General features: G+C 44.1%; 1 protein-coding gene across 1 annotated transcript; it reads left to right on the top strand.

Annotated features, from left to right (window-relative positions):
• Positions 1 to 4,199: 4,199 nt before the first annotated feature.
• MRPL50 (mitochondrial ribosomal protein L50) lies at positions 4,200 to 5,592 on the top strand. Its single transcript, XM_040090140.2, has 2 exons — positions 4,200 to 4,313; positions 5,069 to 5,592. The coding sequence occupies exons 1-2, from the start codon at positions 4,234 to 4,236 to the stop codon at positions 5,466 to 5,468; spliced, it is 480 nt and encodes a 159-aa protein (XP_039946074.1). The 5' UTR covers positions 4,200 to 4,233; the 3' UTR covers positions 5,469 to 5,592.
• The last annotated feature ends 8,413 nt before the right edge of the window (positions 5,593 to 14,005 follow it).

Below are 14,005 nucleotides of genomic sequence, written 5' to 3'. Positions count from 1 at the left end.
GTGGATTCATTGGCCTGGCACATCAGAACCACAAAAATATGAGGCCTTAGTTAACACTGGTGCACAGTGCACATTACTCCCATCAAAACATGTGGGAGAAGAATCTATTTCCATTGCTGGGGTGACAGGGAGTTCACAAGATTTTACTTTAGTAGAAGCTGATGTGAGCCTGACTGGAAATGAGTGGAAGAGACACCCTATTGTGACTGGCCCAGAAGCTCCATGCATTTTGGGCATAGACTTCCTCCAAAATGGGTATTTCAAAGACCCAAAGGGATTTAGGTGAGCATTCAAGATAGCAGCTGTAGAAACAGGGGGTGTTAAGCAGTTGAATACCTTGCCTGGACTCTCAGAGAACCCATCTGCTGTAGGTCTTCTGAGGGTGGAAGAGCAACAAGTGCCAATTGCCACTTCAACAGTGCATCGCCGACAGTACAGAACAACTCGAGATGCTGTGATCCCCATCCACAAGGTGATCGGTGAGCTGGAGAGCCAAGGGGTGGTCAGCAAAACCCACTCACCCTTCAACAGCCCCATCTGGCCTGTGCGCAACTCTGACGGAGAATGGAGATTGACCGTGGACTACCGTGCCTTGAATGAAGTGACTCCACCATTGAGCGCTGCTGTGCCGGACATGCTGGAACTCCAGTACGAGCTGGAGTCCAAGGCAGCAAAATGGTATGCCACAATTGACATTGCTAATGCCTTTTTCTCCATTCCTCTGGCTGCAGAATGCAGGCCTCAGTTTGCTTTCACCTGGAGGGGCATGCAGTACGCCTAGAACCGACTGACCCAGGGGTAGAAACACAGCCCCACCATCTGCCATGGACTGATCCAGGCTGCACTGGAAGAAGGTGAGACTCCGGAACATCTACAGTACATTGATGACATCATTGTGTAGGAAAACACAGCAATGGAAGTGTTTGAGAAAAGAGAGAAGATAATCCAGATTCTCCTGAAGGCTGGCTTTGCTATCGAGAAGAGCACAGTTAAGGGACCTGCTCGAGAGATCCAGTTTCTAGGAGTAAAGTAGCACGATGGAAAGCATCAAATTCCCACTGAAGTCATCAACAAGATCACAGCAATGTGTACACCAACCAACAAAAAGGAAACACAAGCTTTCCTAGGTGCCATAAGTTTCTGAAGGATGCACATTCCTGAGTACAGCCAGATTGTAAGCCCTCTCTACCTGGTCACCCGCAAAAAGAACGATTTCCACTGGGGCCCTGAACAGCAACAAGCCTTTGCCCAGATCCAGCAGGAGATCGCTCATGCAGTAGCCCTTGACCCAGTCAAGACGGGACCAGATGTAAAGAATGTGCTCTACTCAGCAGCCGGGAACAATGGCCTGTCCTGGAGCCTTTGGCAGAAAGTGCCTGGGGAGACTCGGGGCCGACCACTGAGATTCTAGAGCTGAAGCTACAGAAGATCCGAAGCCAACTACACTCCAACAGAAAAGGAACTCTTAGCCCCCTACAAAGGAGTTCAAGCCGCCTCAGAAGTAGTAGGCACTGAAACACAACTCCTGCTGGCACCTTGACTACCAGTGCTGGGATGGATGTTCAAAGCAGAAGTTCCCTCCACCCACCATGCCACCGATGCCACGTGGAGCAAATGGATTGCCCTCATCACTCAGCGCGCCCGCATTGAAAACCCAAATCGCCCTGGGATTTTGGAGATAATTACAAACTAGCCGGAAGGTGAAAACTTTAGTCTCGTAGATGAAGAAGAGCAGGAACAAGTGACACGTGCTGAAGAAGCTCCACCATACAACCAACCGCCAGAAGAAGAAACACGCTATGCTCTTTTCACTGACAGTTCCTGCCGCGTCGTAGAGATGAACCAGAAGTAGAAAGTAGCTGTATGGAGCCCGACATGACAGGTTGCACAAGCCATTGAAGGAGAAGGTAGGTCAAGCCAACTCGCTGAGCTCAAAGCTGTTTAACTGGCCCTAGACATTGCTAAAAGAGAGAAGTAGCCAAAGCTCTACCTCTACACTGATTCGTGGGTAGTAGCCAATGCTCTGTGGAGATAGCTACAGAAGTAGAAAAAAGCCAACTGGCAGCGTAAGGGAAAACCAATCTAGGCTGCAGATGAGTAGAAGGACATTGCCACTCGGGTAGAGAAGCTACCTGTCAAAGTCCGTCATGTAGATGCCCATGTCCCCAAGAGTCGGGCTAATGAGGAGCACCGAAACAACGAGCAGGTAGATCAAGCTGCAAAGATAGAGGTGTCAAAGATAGACTTAGATTAGCAACACAAAGGAGAGTTGTTTCTAGCTCGATGAGCCCATGATGCCTCAGGCCATCAGGGCAGAGATGCCACCTACAAGTGGGCACGAGACCGAGGAGTGAATCTAACCATGGACAGTATTTCTCAGGTTATCCATGACTGTGAGACGTGTGCTGCCATCAAGAAGGCCAAGCGAGTAAAGCCGCTATGGTATGGCGGGCAATAGTCCAAGTATAACTACAGAGAAGCCTAGCAAATTGACTACATCACCCTTCCCCAAACCCGCCAAGGCAAGTGCTACGTGCTCACAATAGTAAAAGCCACCACAGGATGGCTGAAGACCTACCCTGTGCCTCACGCTATGGCCCATAACACCATTCTAAGCCTTAAAAAACAAGTTCTTTAGAAGCATAGTACCCCTGAGAAGATTGAGTCAGACAATAAAACTCATTTCAAGAACAGCCTCATCAACAACTGAGCTAGGGAACATAGCATTGAGTGAGTGTACCATATCCCCTATCATGCATCAGCTTCAGAGAAAGCAGAAAAATACAATAGACTGCTAAAAACCACCCTAAAAGCACGAGGTGAGGGATCATTCAAAAACTAGGAGCAGCATCTAGCAAAGGCCACCTGGTTAGTTAACACCCAAGGTTCCACCAACAGAGCAGGCCCTGCCCAATCTGAGTCCCCACATACAGTAACTGGACAGAAAATCCCAGTAGTACATGTAACAAGTTTGTTAAGGAAGACAGTTTAGATCAATTCTGCTTCAAGTACAAAAGATCCCATCCGTAGGATTGTCTTTGCTCAAGGACCAGGCTGCACATAGTAGGTAATGCAGAAAGATAGAACCACACGATGTGTACCCCAGGGAGATTTAATTGTTAGGTAAGAACCGTGTGTAATTATCGCTGTGTGCTGAATAGTACTGCCACTGTATGTAGCTGTATATTGCATATTGTTTTTATATAGATGTATGTGTGTGTAAAGCTAGAGTATATATTAGTTTTAGTAAATTAACAATATGGAGATAAGGAGTAGAATGTCCCAGAGTAACTTTATGATGCTTGTATCCCCAATTGTCTGCTCTGTTTGTGCTGTATATTGAGTCCTGTGCCTTTAAGACTGGTTCTAAGAGCAAGGAGAAGCGTGGAGTTTGTTTTGAGAAAACTGCCCGACTCCTCCACATTCTTCTGCGGACGGGGTGCTCAGTGGAGGCTTAGAGAGACTGCAGGACAGAGATTTTTTTTTTTTGCTTTTAGTTAGTTTCAGCTAGCTAAGGCAGAGAAGTTCCCTGGACTGTTTTTTTCCTTTTTCTTGGAACTGTTTAAACCTGCTCTAGACTGAAAACCCAAGAAAGCACTGGGAGCTGCACCTGCGGCCCACCGGGGCCTGGACCTCAGCATTTTCCAGCAGCGCCAGAGAGACTGGGACTGAGGAGAAACTGAGAGAAAGAGAGCCGAACTACACCCACAGCAAGGACTTTCTCAATTTGCCATCTCACTTCAGAAAGAGAGGTTTTATTGTTTCATATTATTCATTCTTTATACTTGTATGCACTTCATTTGTTTAGTAAAATAGTTTTTTCCACTTTTCTCCAAAGAGGTTGTTTTTTTTTTTTTTTACCGGACCAGTTAGAGAGAGAGGCCACTTGGGCTTGCTTCCTTAGAGAGATCCTCTACAGGAGTTTTCTCCCAAATTTGTCCCAAACCAAGACAGTCCCTTACAATTCAGCATATTCTGTGGTTCTGGGAGCCTTCCAACACCTGGACATCACTTACAGCTTGTTGCCTGCTTGATTAAATCTCCCTTCTTGTCAGGAAGGCCTGAAATCACACAAAGACCAAACATCAAAGAACACTTTCCTAAGGAAATATTCACGCATTCTGTTTCCCGGCAGGGGGGCCGGCTTGAGGGACAGACTACATTTCCCATGAGGCTTTGCGGGGCGCGGCAGAAATGCGTCACGCCTGGTGGCCGCGGGAAGGTGCCCTCAGCATGGCGGTGGTGCGGGCGGCGGCGCGGCGGAGGCCGGGGCTCGGCCCCGCAGGGCTCAGGGCGTTCTGGGGCGGCCGCAGGTACCCGCAGGGCACAGGGTGGTGGGTGGCTTCTGGCCTTCTCCACGTGCTGGGCCTTCAGCAGGCTGTAACCCTCTGGAGGTACTTAGCCCAGAGCAAGTCCCTCAGAATTCGTCCAGGCGGATTTTGAATGTCCTTAGGGAAGGAGACTCCACAGGTTCTCTGGGCAACCAGCGCTCACTGAGGTGCACTGCTGGCGGGCGGGTGCAGTAGTGCAGGGTTGGGGTCTTGAGAGGTGATACTGCTTTTGTTAGGAGTGGCAAAAGAGGGATTTCACGGGAATGAAAAACAGTTTCCCTGCAGCATTTTACATGAAACCACATATGGGTCACTGACGAGATTGTGGCATATGAGAATGTAAAGTTTTTTACTTAAAACTAGTGATTTTTTTTTTTTTTTCCTACATGTGGGCACTGTTTTTCTTCTGTAGTAGCGGTTACTTTCTGTTATGCTTTTTATTCACAGTAAATCAGAAAATGGAGCTGTAACAGAAAACAAGTAACTAATCTCGTTAAAATGCTGTTTTGACTCAGACCAATGAAATAAGGTGGGTGGGTGATTGCTCTGCAGAGGCAGCCCGTGTGGGGAGCAGCACCTGGGGAAAGCCTGTGCACTTCTGGATAGCAGACCTGATGAGTCCGTGGGACGTGTGAACTGTCTGGATTGAGTCTGGTTTAAAACACCACGAATACAAAAATGCTCTCACCCTGTCCTGAGTAGCTCAGAGGCTGAAACTGTTTCTGTTGTGGTGCCAGCTTGAAGGAGGAAGGAGAAATGGAAGCAGACGGAGCAGTCCCTGAGAAGGAGGAGAGGAGCGAGCCCAGCCTGATCTGCCCCCAGCCACGCAGCCGGGGTTACCTCCCTCCCGAGAACCTGCAGAGCTGCCTCGAGTCCCACGTCAGGGAGGTCTTTGGGCCCTCTCTTCCAGAGGACTGGCAGAAGGCTCCTCTGCAGGAGAACAGGCTGAAGTATCACCTGCTGGCCCGGCTGGCAGCAGAGCTGGGACACGCTGTCCCCAACTCCCAACTGCACTGGATGCGCTGCGCTGGGGATGTGCTGAGTTTCTATCGCACCCCTGTGAAGGACGGGACCAAGATCGATGAACTCGTGGCCGCAGAGCTGCCTTCGAACCTGAAAATCATCTGGCAGCAGTGAGTCCCCCCGTGGACCATCCCTGTGCCTGTGCTCGTGCTCTGGGCTTGTGCTGCAGTGCAGCAGCAGAGCCCTCTTTTGGGGGTGTGATCTGTGAATTTCACTAATAAATGTTCACTGAGCTGTGCTTGGGTTTGGCTGTTCCTGTTCTGCTCTTTTTTCCCTGCAGACCAGTTCTTGCGAGGCACTGGTGCAGCATGGACACAGCCAGCTGTTCCTTGCCCTTTCTCTGCTGCCAGGCACTGACATGATCCAGTGGGGATCAACAAGGGGGCCATCTCCACCGATTGTACTCTGCACCTCTGTGCTGGTTTTGGCTGGGGTAGGGTTAATTTTGTTCCCAGGGGCTGTTATGGGGTTGTGCTTTTGATCTATGCTGAACTCAGGGCTGATAATACAGAGCTGTTTTTGCTATTGCTAAGCAGGGCTTGCACAGAGCCAAGGCCTTTCCTGCTTTTCTTACTGCCACACTGGTGAGGGGACTGGGGACACAGACAGGACATGTAACCCAAGCCGACTAGGGGGATATTCCAGATTATATGGCATGAGACTCAGCGTGTGAAATGGGGGAAGAAGAAGGAAGCAGGGGACATTTGGAGCGATGACATTTATCCTCTCAAGTCACTGTGATGTGCAATGGACCCTGCTCTGCTGGAAGTGTTGAACACCAGCACAGCCAGGCTGGACCGGCAAGCAGGAAAATACTTAATTCCTTATTTTGCTTTACTTCTGTGTGCAATCTTTGCTTCCCCTATTAAACTGTCCGTATCCCAATGCACAAGTTTTCCAGCTTTTACCCTTCTGATTCTCAGGACCATGGCAGTGTGTTCCCCACTTCTCACACTGGCTCACACAGATCTCCTGCTTTCCTTCTGTTTGCTGCTGTGAAAGCAAATGCCCGTGTGGACACTCCTGGGATGTGCTTAGCAAGCATTAGAACACAGATGTCAAGCTCTGGAATGCTTTTTCCAGGACTGATGAGTAGCCCTGTGGGTCTCTGCCTGGCTGGATTTCTTCATACTGCTTCTGGTTGGCCCAGATCTGCCTGTCAAAACTACTGAAGGAGTTGCCAACAGGACTGGTGTGAGGATTAGTCTGGGTTATCTGTGCCAGCCTTCAGGATGATGTGATCTGTCCATTTCCCTTTCACAAAAGGAAAAAAACAAATATGAAAATTTGTTCCATTGACCTGTTTCATATCTTACCGTATGTCAACAAGGGCTCTCATGGAATGAAACACTCAACATAGTCAAAATTTATGTTTTCTTTCCAGAGTATGAAGCTTGGTGGGTTTTATAATACACAATTCAGTTGAGTTTTACTTCTGCTTTTACCTATATTTACTTTCACTTGAAAACATCAGAACACTGCATAATTGCAGTACAGTGTGGCCTAAGTAATTCACAAATTTGTGGAACGTGCCGCCAGACTTTACAACTTTACATCCCTGTGTTGTGGATCAGATGGGATACATTCTCCTTAAGCATCCAGACAGTTTCTATTTAAAGGAAAAAGCAACCATTTAATTATTTTCTTTGGAGATCAACTGTCTGCTTTTACCACGCAGCATTCACACAATGTTGTCCTGTTCCAGGCTATGTCAGATATTTTAAATCAAAGTGCTGTCTTTGGTATGAACTGGTGGGGGTTTTTTTTATTGGTTGTTTGGTCTTGGTTTGGTTTGGTTTTTCAGTTGGTACAGTGACACAAAACAGGTGTTCATGAAATTCTGAAAGAAAAAGATATTTCACATAGAATTTTCTATTTCTAGAATGGTGTCAGTAAGTCTGACTGTAATGATTTGATCTCCTCTTCCTGGAGATTCCACACCCTTAGAAGAAGACAAATCCCTGCAGAATAATTTATATCTACACAATTGTGGATTCTTTGGGACTCCTACTTCTGTTGGCAAATGTAACAGTGAAATATCAGGAACACAGAATTTACTAATTGGTTCTTCAGGCAATCAGATTATAAAGGAAAATAAAGGTAATAAATCCATAATGGAAATCTGGACAAGGACACCTAGCCTCATGTCTTCATTTCCCTGTCTCCTGAAGCTGTTTCTCTTCTTTCTTCCCCTGTTGACCAGGTGACAAAATCTGTTCCAGAATCAGTGACAGGATCTTTTCAGTTCACAAGTCTAGAATCAGAGCAAGGCAGGAAAGCCAAAGGTTCTCAAAAAAAAAAAAAAAAAAAAAAAAAAAAAAAAAAAAAAAAAAAAAGGTAGGAAAAAAAGGTCTTCATTTGCTACTAGATGTGCCTGGGAAAGGTGAATGCTTGTTTTGTGTCAGCTCAATGAGAAATTGGGCCAAATTCAAAGTACTTTGGAGGATGTAGTTCAGCCCATTTCCTGTTGTGTGTCCATGAAATGGACTCATCTGAGAGTACTGACCATGGCATTAGCAGGCAAATAAAACAAAGGTAAAATTAACTTTTGCCTGTAGTTAACTTTGCCTGTGACAATTATAGAGTCTCTAAGATATACAAACCACAATAAAGAATGGAATTTTAATGAGCAAATATATAGTCTACAAGGGATGTAACACTCAGAGATCCCAGATAATAAATATGGTTCTTTGTTCACAATAAGTGCACCAGATGTGGCTCTTTTCTGCTCTTCAGATTGTTTTTTGGTTTTTTTTTTTTTTCTTTTTTCAAGATAACTGAACAGACAGCTGAACACAGATGGCTGGCTGAGAGAAATGAAAATTTTCTTGCCTTCTTAGTTTCACACCTGCAGTAAACATTGGGAAAAACAAGAAAAAAAATGGGAGAAAAAGAAGTATGCCAGATAAGGTTCTAGTATGTTAATTTGAAGGAAATTGCAACAAGTGTTGACATTTGGGCATTCAGAACTTCCTTTTACAGGGTGAACGTGAACATTGTTCACTTTCTCCTAGTGGAATAGTCACTATGAAGTATAAATGAAGACCAAAGAGTTTTTCTCTACATTAGTGAGAAAAACAAAAGTTCATGGTTTAAAGTTCTCTTGAGAGTTTGATTCATCCTTTCAACCCACTCCAAACTTTGTAGGTGCCATGGTGTGTGTAATTTCCATTCCATACCCAGAGCCTGGACCACCTGCTGTAGTACTTTTGAAGTGAAATGGGTTCCTCAGTCTGAGTCGATGTTATTCACTATTCTATACCAGAGAATAATTAGTTTTTGCTTACCACATTGGCAGTAGCTTTAACCGCTGGCAGCTCTTCCACTCAATGCGTTAAATTACCTACTATTACTAGCAAAAATTTCCACCACTGCACTTGGGGGAATGCAGTGAAATCTACTTTGGTACTCTGAAAGGGTCATAAGGTTAATTCTCGCCCTCCTTAGCGTGCTCCCCTCATGACATTTCTGTTTACCTTTTGGCATATCGTGCATGTTTCAGTTAGTTGCTTAGCTATTCAAAAAATTCCCATGCAACCCAAATTTCTCAAGAACTGATCACTCAGCACCTGGGTACCCCAATGAGTCTTATTATGTATGCCTTCTAATATTTTTCTTGCCAGTGGTTGGTTTATTAACTGTATTCCATCGGATAACACCCACTTTCCTTTTTTGTTCTTTTTTGCTCCTATTTCTAGGAATTTCCTTTCTTCTATTTCACTGAGTACTGGCATATCCTGAATTTCTTCTTTGGGGGTTGGAACCATCATTATGTTCTCTTCTCTGGACTCAGCTGCAGTTTTAGTCTCCAAGTCTGCCTAGCTGTTTCTCCATATTTTTAAGGTGGTGCCTTTCTTGTGTCCCTGAATGTGTACAACGGTGATTTCCTTTGGTAATTGTAATGCTTCTAATACTTCTGAGATAAGCCTTTCATGGACTAGTCCTTTCCCCTTTGAATTTTGCAGTCCTCTTCCCTTCCAACTTTTCCCAAAGGTAAGCACCACTCCAAAGGCATGCACCACTCCAAAGGCGTGCTTAGTCAGTATACACAGTCTGTCTTTCTAGCGCTAATATTTCAAGGGCTCATTTTAAAGCATATAACTCGCATACTTGGGATGACCAGCTGGAAGGTAACTTTTTCTTTTCTGTGGTTATTAATTCCTCATTCCCTATAGCATATCCTGACATTTGCTTCCCCTGAATTACCCTTGAGGACCCGTCAATGTATAATTGCTCTCCCTCCTAAAGGGGTTGGTCTCTCAATCTTCTCTTACTTTGGGCGGATAGTTTATAATTTCTAAGTAATCATGCACTAATTCTCCTACTGTTTCTCCTTATAAAAATTGGTCAGGATTGATGTGTTTATCTGTAACTAACTCTAGATAATTTTTATCTATTAGAATTGCTTCATATTTCAACACTCAAGGGTCAGTGAACCATTTCTCAAGCTTTTTGATTCAAAATATTTCTAACTGCATGTGGGGTGTGCACTTTCAATTTTCCTCCAAAAGTTAATTCTCTGCTTTCTTCTACTAGTAAGGCAGTGGCAGCTACTGCCTGGATACAATTGGGCCACCCCCTACTAACAGGGTCTAACAATTTTGACAGGTAACCTACTGGTTTCTTGCTCTCCCCCCTCCAATTCCTGGGCTAGGACTCTATGGGCTACCTTGTTTTCCACATCTTTAAATAAATAAAAAGGTTTATCTAAAGTGGGGACGCTTAGTGCAGGGGCACTGACCAACTTTTGGTTTAAATTTTCAAATCTCTGTTCATCTTCTTTTTCCCACATAATTTCCTCTTTTGTTAATTTTTCATATAGGAACTTAACAGCCTGAGTATACTCTTCTCTCCATATCCTACAATACCTTAAAAGGCCCAAGGGTTTCCTGATTTCCTTTTTAGTTTTTGACTGAGGGACTGAGGTTATTCCTATAATACTTTCAGGGTTTAATCCCTGGTTTCCTTGGCTTATTACATGCTCTAAGTATTTTACTTCAGTCTCCACAAACTGCAGCTTTTCTCTCAGTACTCAAAGCCCTTGATTTCCCAAGAAATTCAGTATTGATACAGTGAATTCTCAGACTTTCTCTTCATCCTCTCCTGAAAGGAGTAAATCATCCATATATTGGATAAGTTTTACTTCTGGTGCAGTAGGGAAGAGTTGTAATACTTCTAAAGCTTGTCCAAATAAGTTAGGAGATTCAGTAAATTCTTGGAGTAATTTTGTCCATCTGAGTTGTTGCTTTCTCTCTGTGTTGGGATCTAAATGGGATCTTCCCATTCAAAATCAAGTATATCTCTGCTTTCTTCTGAGAGAAGATAAAAGACATCTTTGAGATCTATCGCACTGAACCACTGATGTGATGGAGGAATTTTACTTAATAATGTGTAGAGATTGGGTACCACTAGATATCGATCTATAGTTCTTTTATTTACTTCTCTCAGGTCTTGGACAAGCCTGTATGTCTCATTTTTTTACTGATAATATGGGGGTATTGTGGGGAAGCATGCACGGTTCTAAAATTCCATCTTTAATTCTTGAATTGCTGTCTGCAACTCTTTTCTCCCCTCCAGAGTAAATGTTGCCATGTATGAATTGGGCACTCTTGGTTAGTTATTTTTTAATTACAATAGAGGTTATGTTTAACTTGCCCCTATTTCCAGGCTTGTCTCAGACTACTTCTTCAATTTGCCTTTCATCCTCCTCTTTTAACCAGAGAAGTTTGGCTACCATTTTATCCCTTTCTGGAAGCACCCCAATGCTTAACTGCACTTGTAAATCCCTCCCCAGCAAATTACATCTTGCCCCCGATACAAACAGAACATCCTCCATTCTTATTTTGTTTGTTCCTTCAAATATCACATTTTATAACTGGTGGTTTAAATCCTTCCCCTTTTGCCCCTATTATTTGAATTGTATTTTGACTTTTCTCACATCCTTTTGTAATTTTACAAACACAGGTCCTCTCCACTCCCATATCCACTAGTAATTCAAATCCTTCCCTCCTGGGGAAGGAGTTTAAAATTATTAAGGGCTCCTGCTGATATTTTGACCCCAAGAGATAGAGACCCTGACTCTCCATTCATCTGTCTCTCAAACCTCCTTGAAAACTTTCAGGTCGTTTTTGTCCCTGTGGGCAGTTTTTCCTTAAAGTGTCCAATTTCCTTGCAGTAATGACAGATTGGGCCCCAGGAATTAAATCCCCTTTTTTCCTTTTTAGAGCATATTTCCCAGGGAGTTCTGTTCCCTTTAACCTCCTCCCGGTCCCCCCTGTTCTGGCCTGACTGGGGCCTCGCCTCCTTACAGGAGTGGGTCTTTGCGCAGTGGTTTCCTTTGGCAATAGCAGTTGCCATTACTTTAACTTTTGCCTTTGCTTCCTCCTCATCCCTCTGTACATATACTTTTTGGCTTCTTTAAACAGGTCATTCAATCCTCTGTCTTGCCAATCTTCCAACCTTTCTGGTTTTTTTTCTTATATCTGGCCAAGCATGAGTGGCAAATGTTACTTTTAACCGAGTTTGTCTAATTTCCATATCAGTGTCTATTCCTGAGTATTGTCTCATATTTCCTTTTAACCTCTCTAGCCATTCAGTTGGAGTCTCCTCCTTCTTTTGTTGTCCAACAAACAGGGAACAGTCTCCCTGACTCCCCTGATAATTAATGCTCTATACTTTTCCATGTTTTGCCTTCCCCTGGGGTTATGGTAGTCCCACATCGGGTGCTGTAATGGCATCTTCTCCTCCCCAGGGGTCCATTTGCATGTTCCCTCTTCCATATCTGCATCTCTGCTGCTTGAATCATTTGTCTTTCTTCTTACGAAAACAGAAAGTTTAGTCTAGATTGCATTTTGTCCCAAATATAAATATTGGTCCCAAAAACTGGTTTAATTGTTCTGCTAATCCAACAGGATCTTCTAGTAGACCTTTTAATTATTTTTCAAATGTGCTCACTTTGGAGGACAGTTACAAATCCAACTCCCCCATGTGCTCCTCCCAGTGGGACTTCCTGGAGAGGGTATAATGATATTGTTTGGTCTTCATTTTTCAATTCTTCTTGCTGAACTTCTCTTCCCCTGGTATTCTGGCTAGGTCAGTCAGGGCATGGAGGGGGTACATCAGTGTTTGGTGGATATGGAGGAGGGAGACAATCTAAGGGGTCCCAGTGTTTGGTTTCTTTTAATCTAAAATTGTTCCCTTCCCCTAGAGAGGCTTCCTACCTGCAGCAAGCAGCAGAATCTTTCTCTTCCTGGCGACTGCTTCTTTAGCATTCACATAAATATTCAAGGCTTGGCACATCCCCCTCTCAAAGGAACCATGCATAGGCCAGAATAAATTATCTGATGTTACCTCCTATTTAGACTATTTTTTCATGCAGTAATGTATCATTTTGATCTTATTTTTATTCTTTGTGTCAGGGTTATGTTTCCACTGTGCCGATTCTATTCCCAGGGGGCTGTTGGAAGGAATATCAATTGATGCTTTCCAACTTCCCCTGCTTCTGAGGGCTTTTTCCTTGCTTGCTTTCTGTCCCATTTTTATCAGTTTATCCCAACACCTCCTGCACAATTTTTTGTTTTTCCTTCTTGCTTAGCTTCCCCGTAAATCTAACTCTACATGCATCACAGGTATTTTCCCAGTTGTCCTCAGATATAGTCCAAATCCTGGGAACCAAATACTGTCTTCCACATGCTACTTTAATTATTTCTGCTAATTATTTCAGCCTCTGCTTTCCTCCAGTTTTTTTCCTCTTAATGCCAAATATCTGGTTCTTAATTCTGTCCAGCTACACTCCTGCACCAGGCACTTCTGCGAGCAGCGGTGCAATACCACCTCTTACAACAGGTTTTAGACTCTATCTTGGATTATGTAACCTAAAAATGTATATTCTATTTCATCTGTTGAAAGCTGTTCTTTGGGAATTGTTTTATCCTTCTCTTGCCCTTCCAGGGATGGGCAGGGGGGGTGCCTTCTGATAATGGCCCAGCCATTAAAACCAGGTGGGGCAGTGTTTCTTATCTCTTTCACCTCCCCTCCATCCTCCAGGGGGACATCTTCTGATAATGGGCCATTAGGGCCCACCAATGACATGACACATTCCATCATCCCATTGTGAGATGCTCCACGCAGTGGGGGCAGGAGCCAACTGTTCCTAGCTAGATAAAAACTGGCACTGAAGGACACAAGGGATCTTGTTTTTTCCACTGGATTCCTGGAGGAATACTGGACCCATGTTGTCACCACTGGACTTTCTACAGGACTGTCTCTATTCCACAGAACCACATCTATTACTCCACCAGGACTTACTTGGACTGCTTCCAACACCTTGACCAACAGGGTGCCAGGTTGTATCCCTGACTCTATAAGGGTTTTTTCCAGGATTTTTTTTCTTCCTTCATGGTGTTTTTTGGTTTGGTTTGGTTTGGTTTGGTTTGGTTTGGTTTTTGGTTTGTTCTGTTTTTTGTACTACTATGTCACCCCGGTTTTTCTGAGTTTTTTAAAGCCTTCTGATTGTTCATAAGATGGAGTCAGTCTCTTTAGCTTCTGTACAATATTAGGAGCAGTTTTCACTTTTCTAACATATGTTAACATAAACAAACCCTTTGTTTTTCCTTCCCTGTCCTTTGTTTACATATTTCTAACCTGAAAAC

Source organism: Hirundo rustica, chromosome Z (genome assembly GCF_015227805.2).
Source record: "Hirundo rustica isolate bHirRus1 chromosome Z, bHirRus1.pri.v3, whole genome shotgun sequence".
In the NCBI taxonomy this organism is placed as follows: Eukaryota; Metazoa; Chordata; class Aves; order Passeriformes; family Hirundinidae; genus Hirundo; species Hirundo rustica.
The sequence above is the reverse complement of the archived record's forward strand: the minus strand, read 5'-3'. Positions and strand labels throughout refer to the sequence as shown.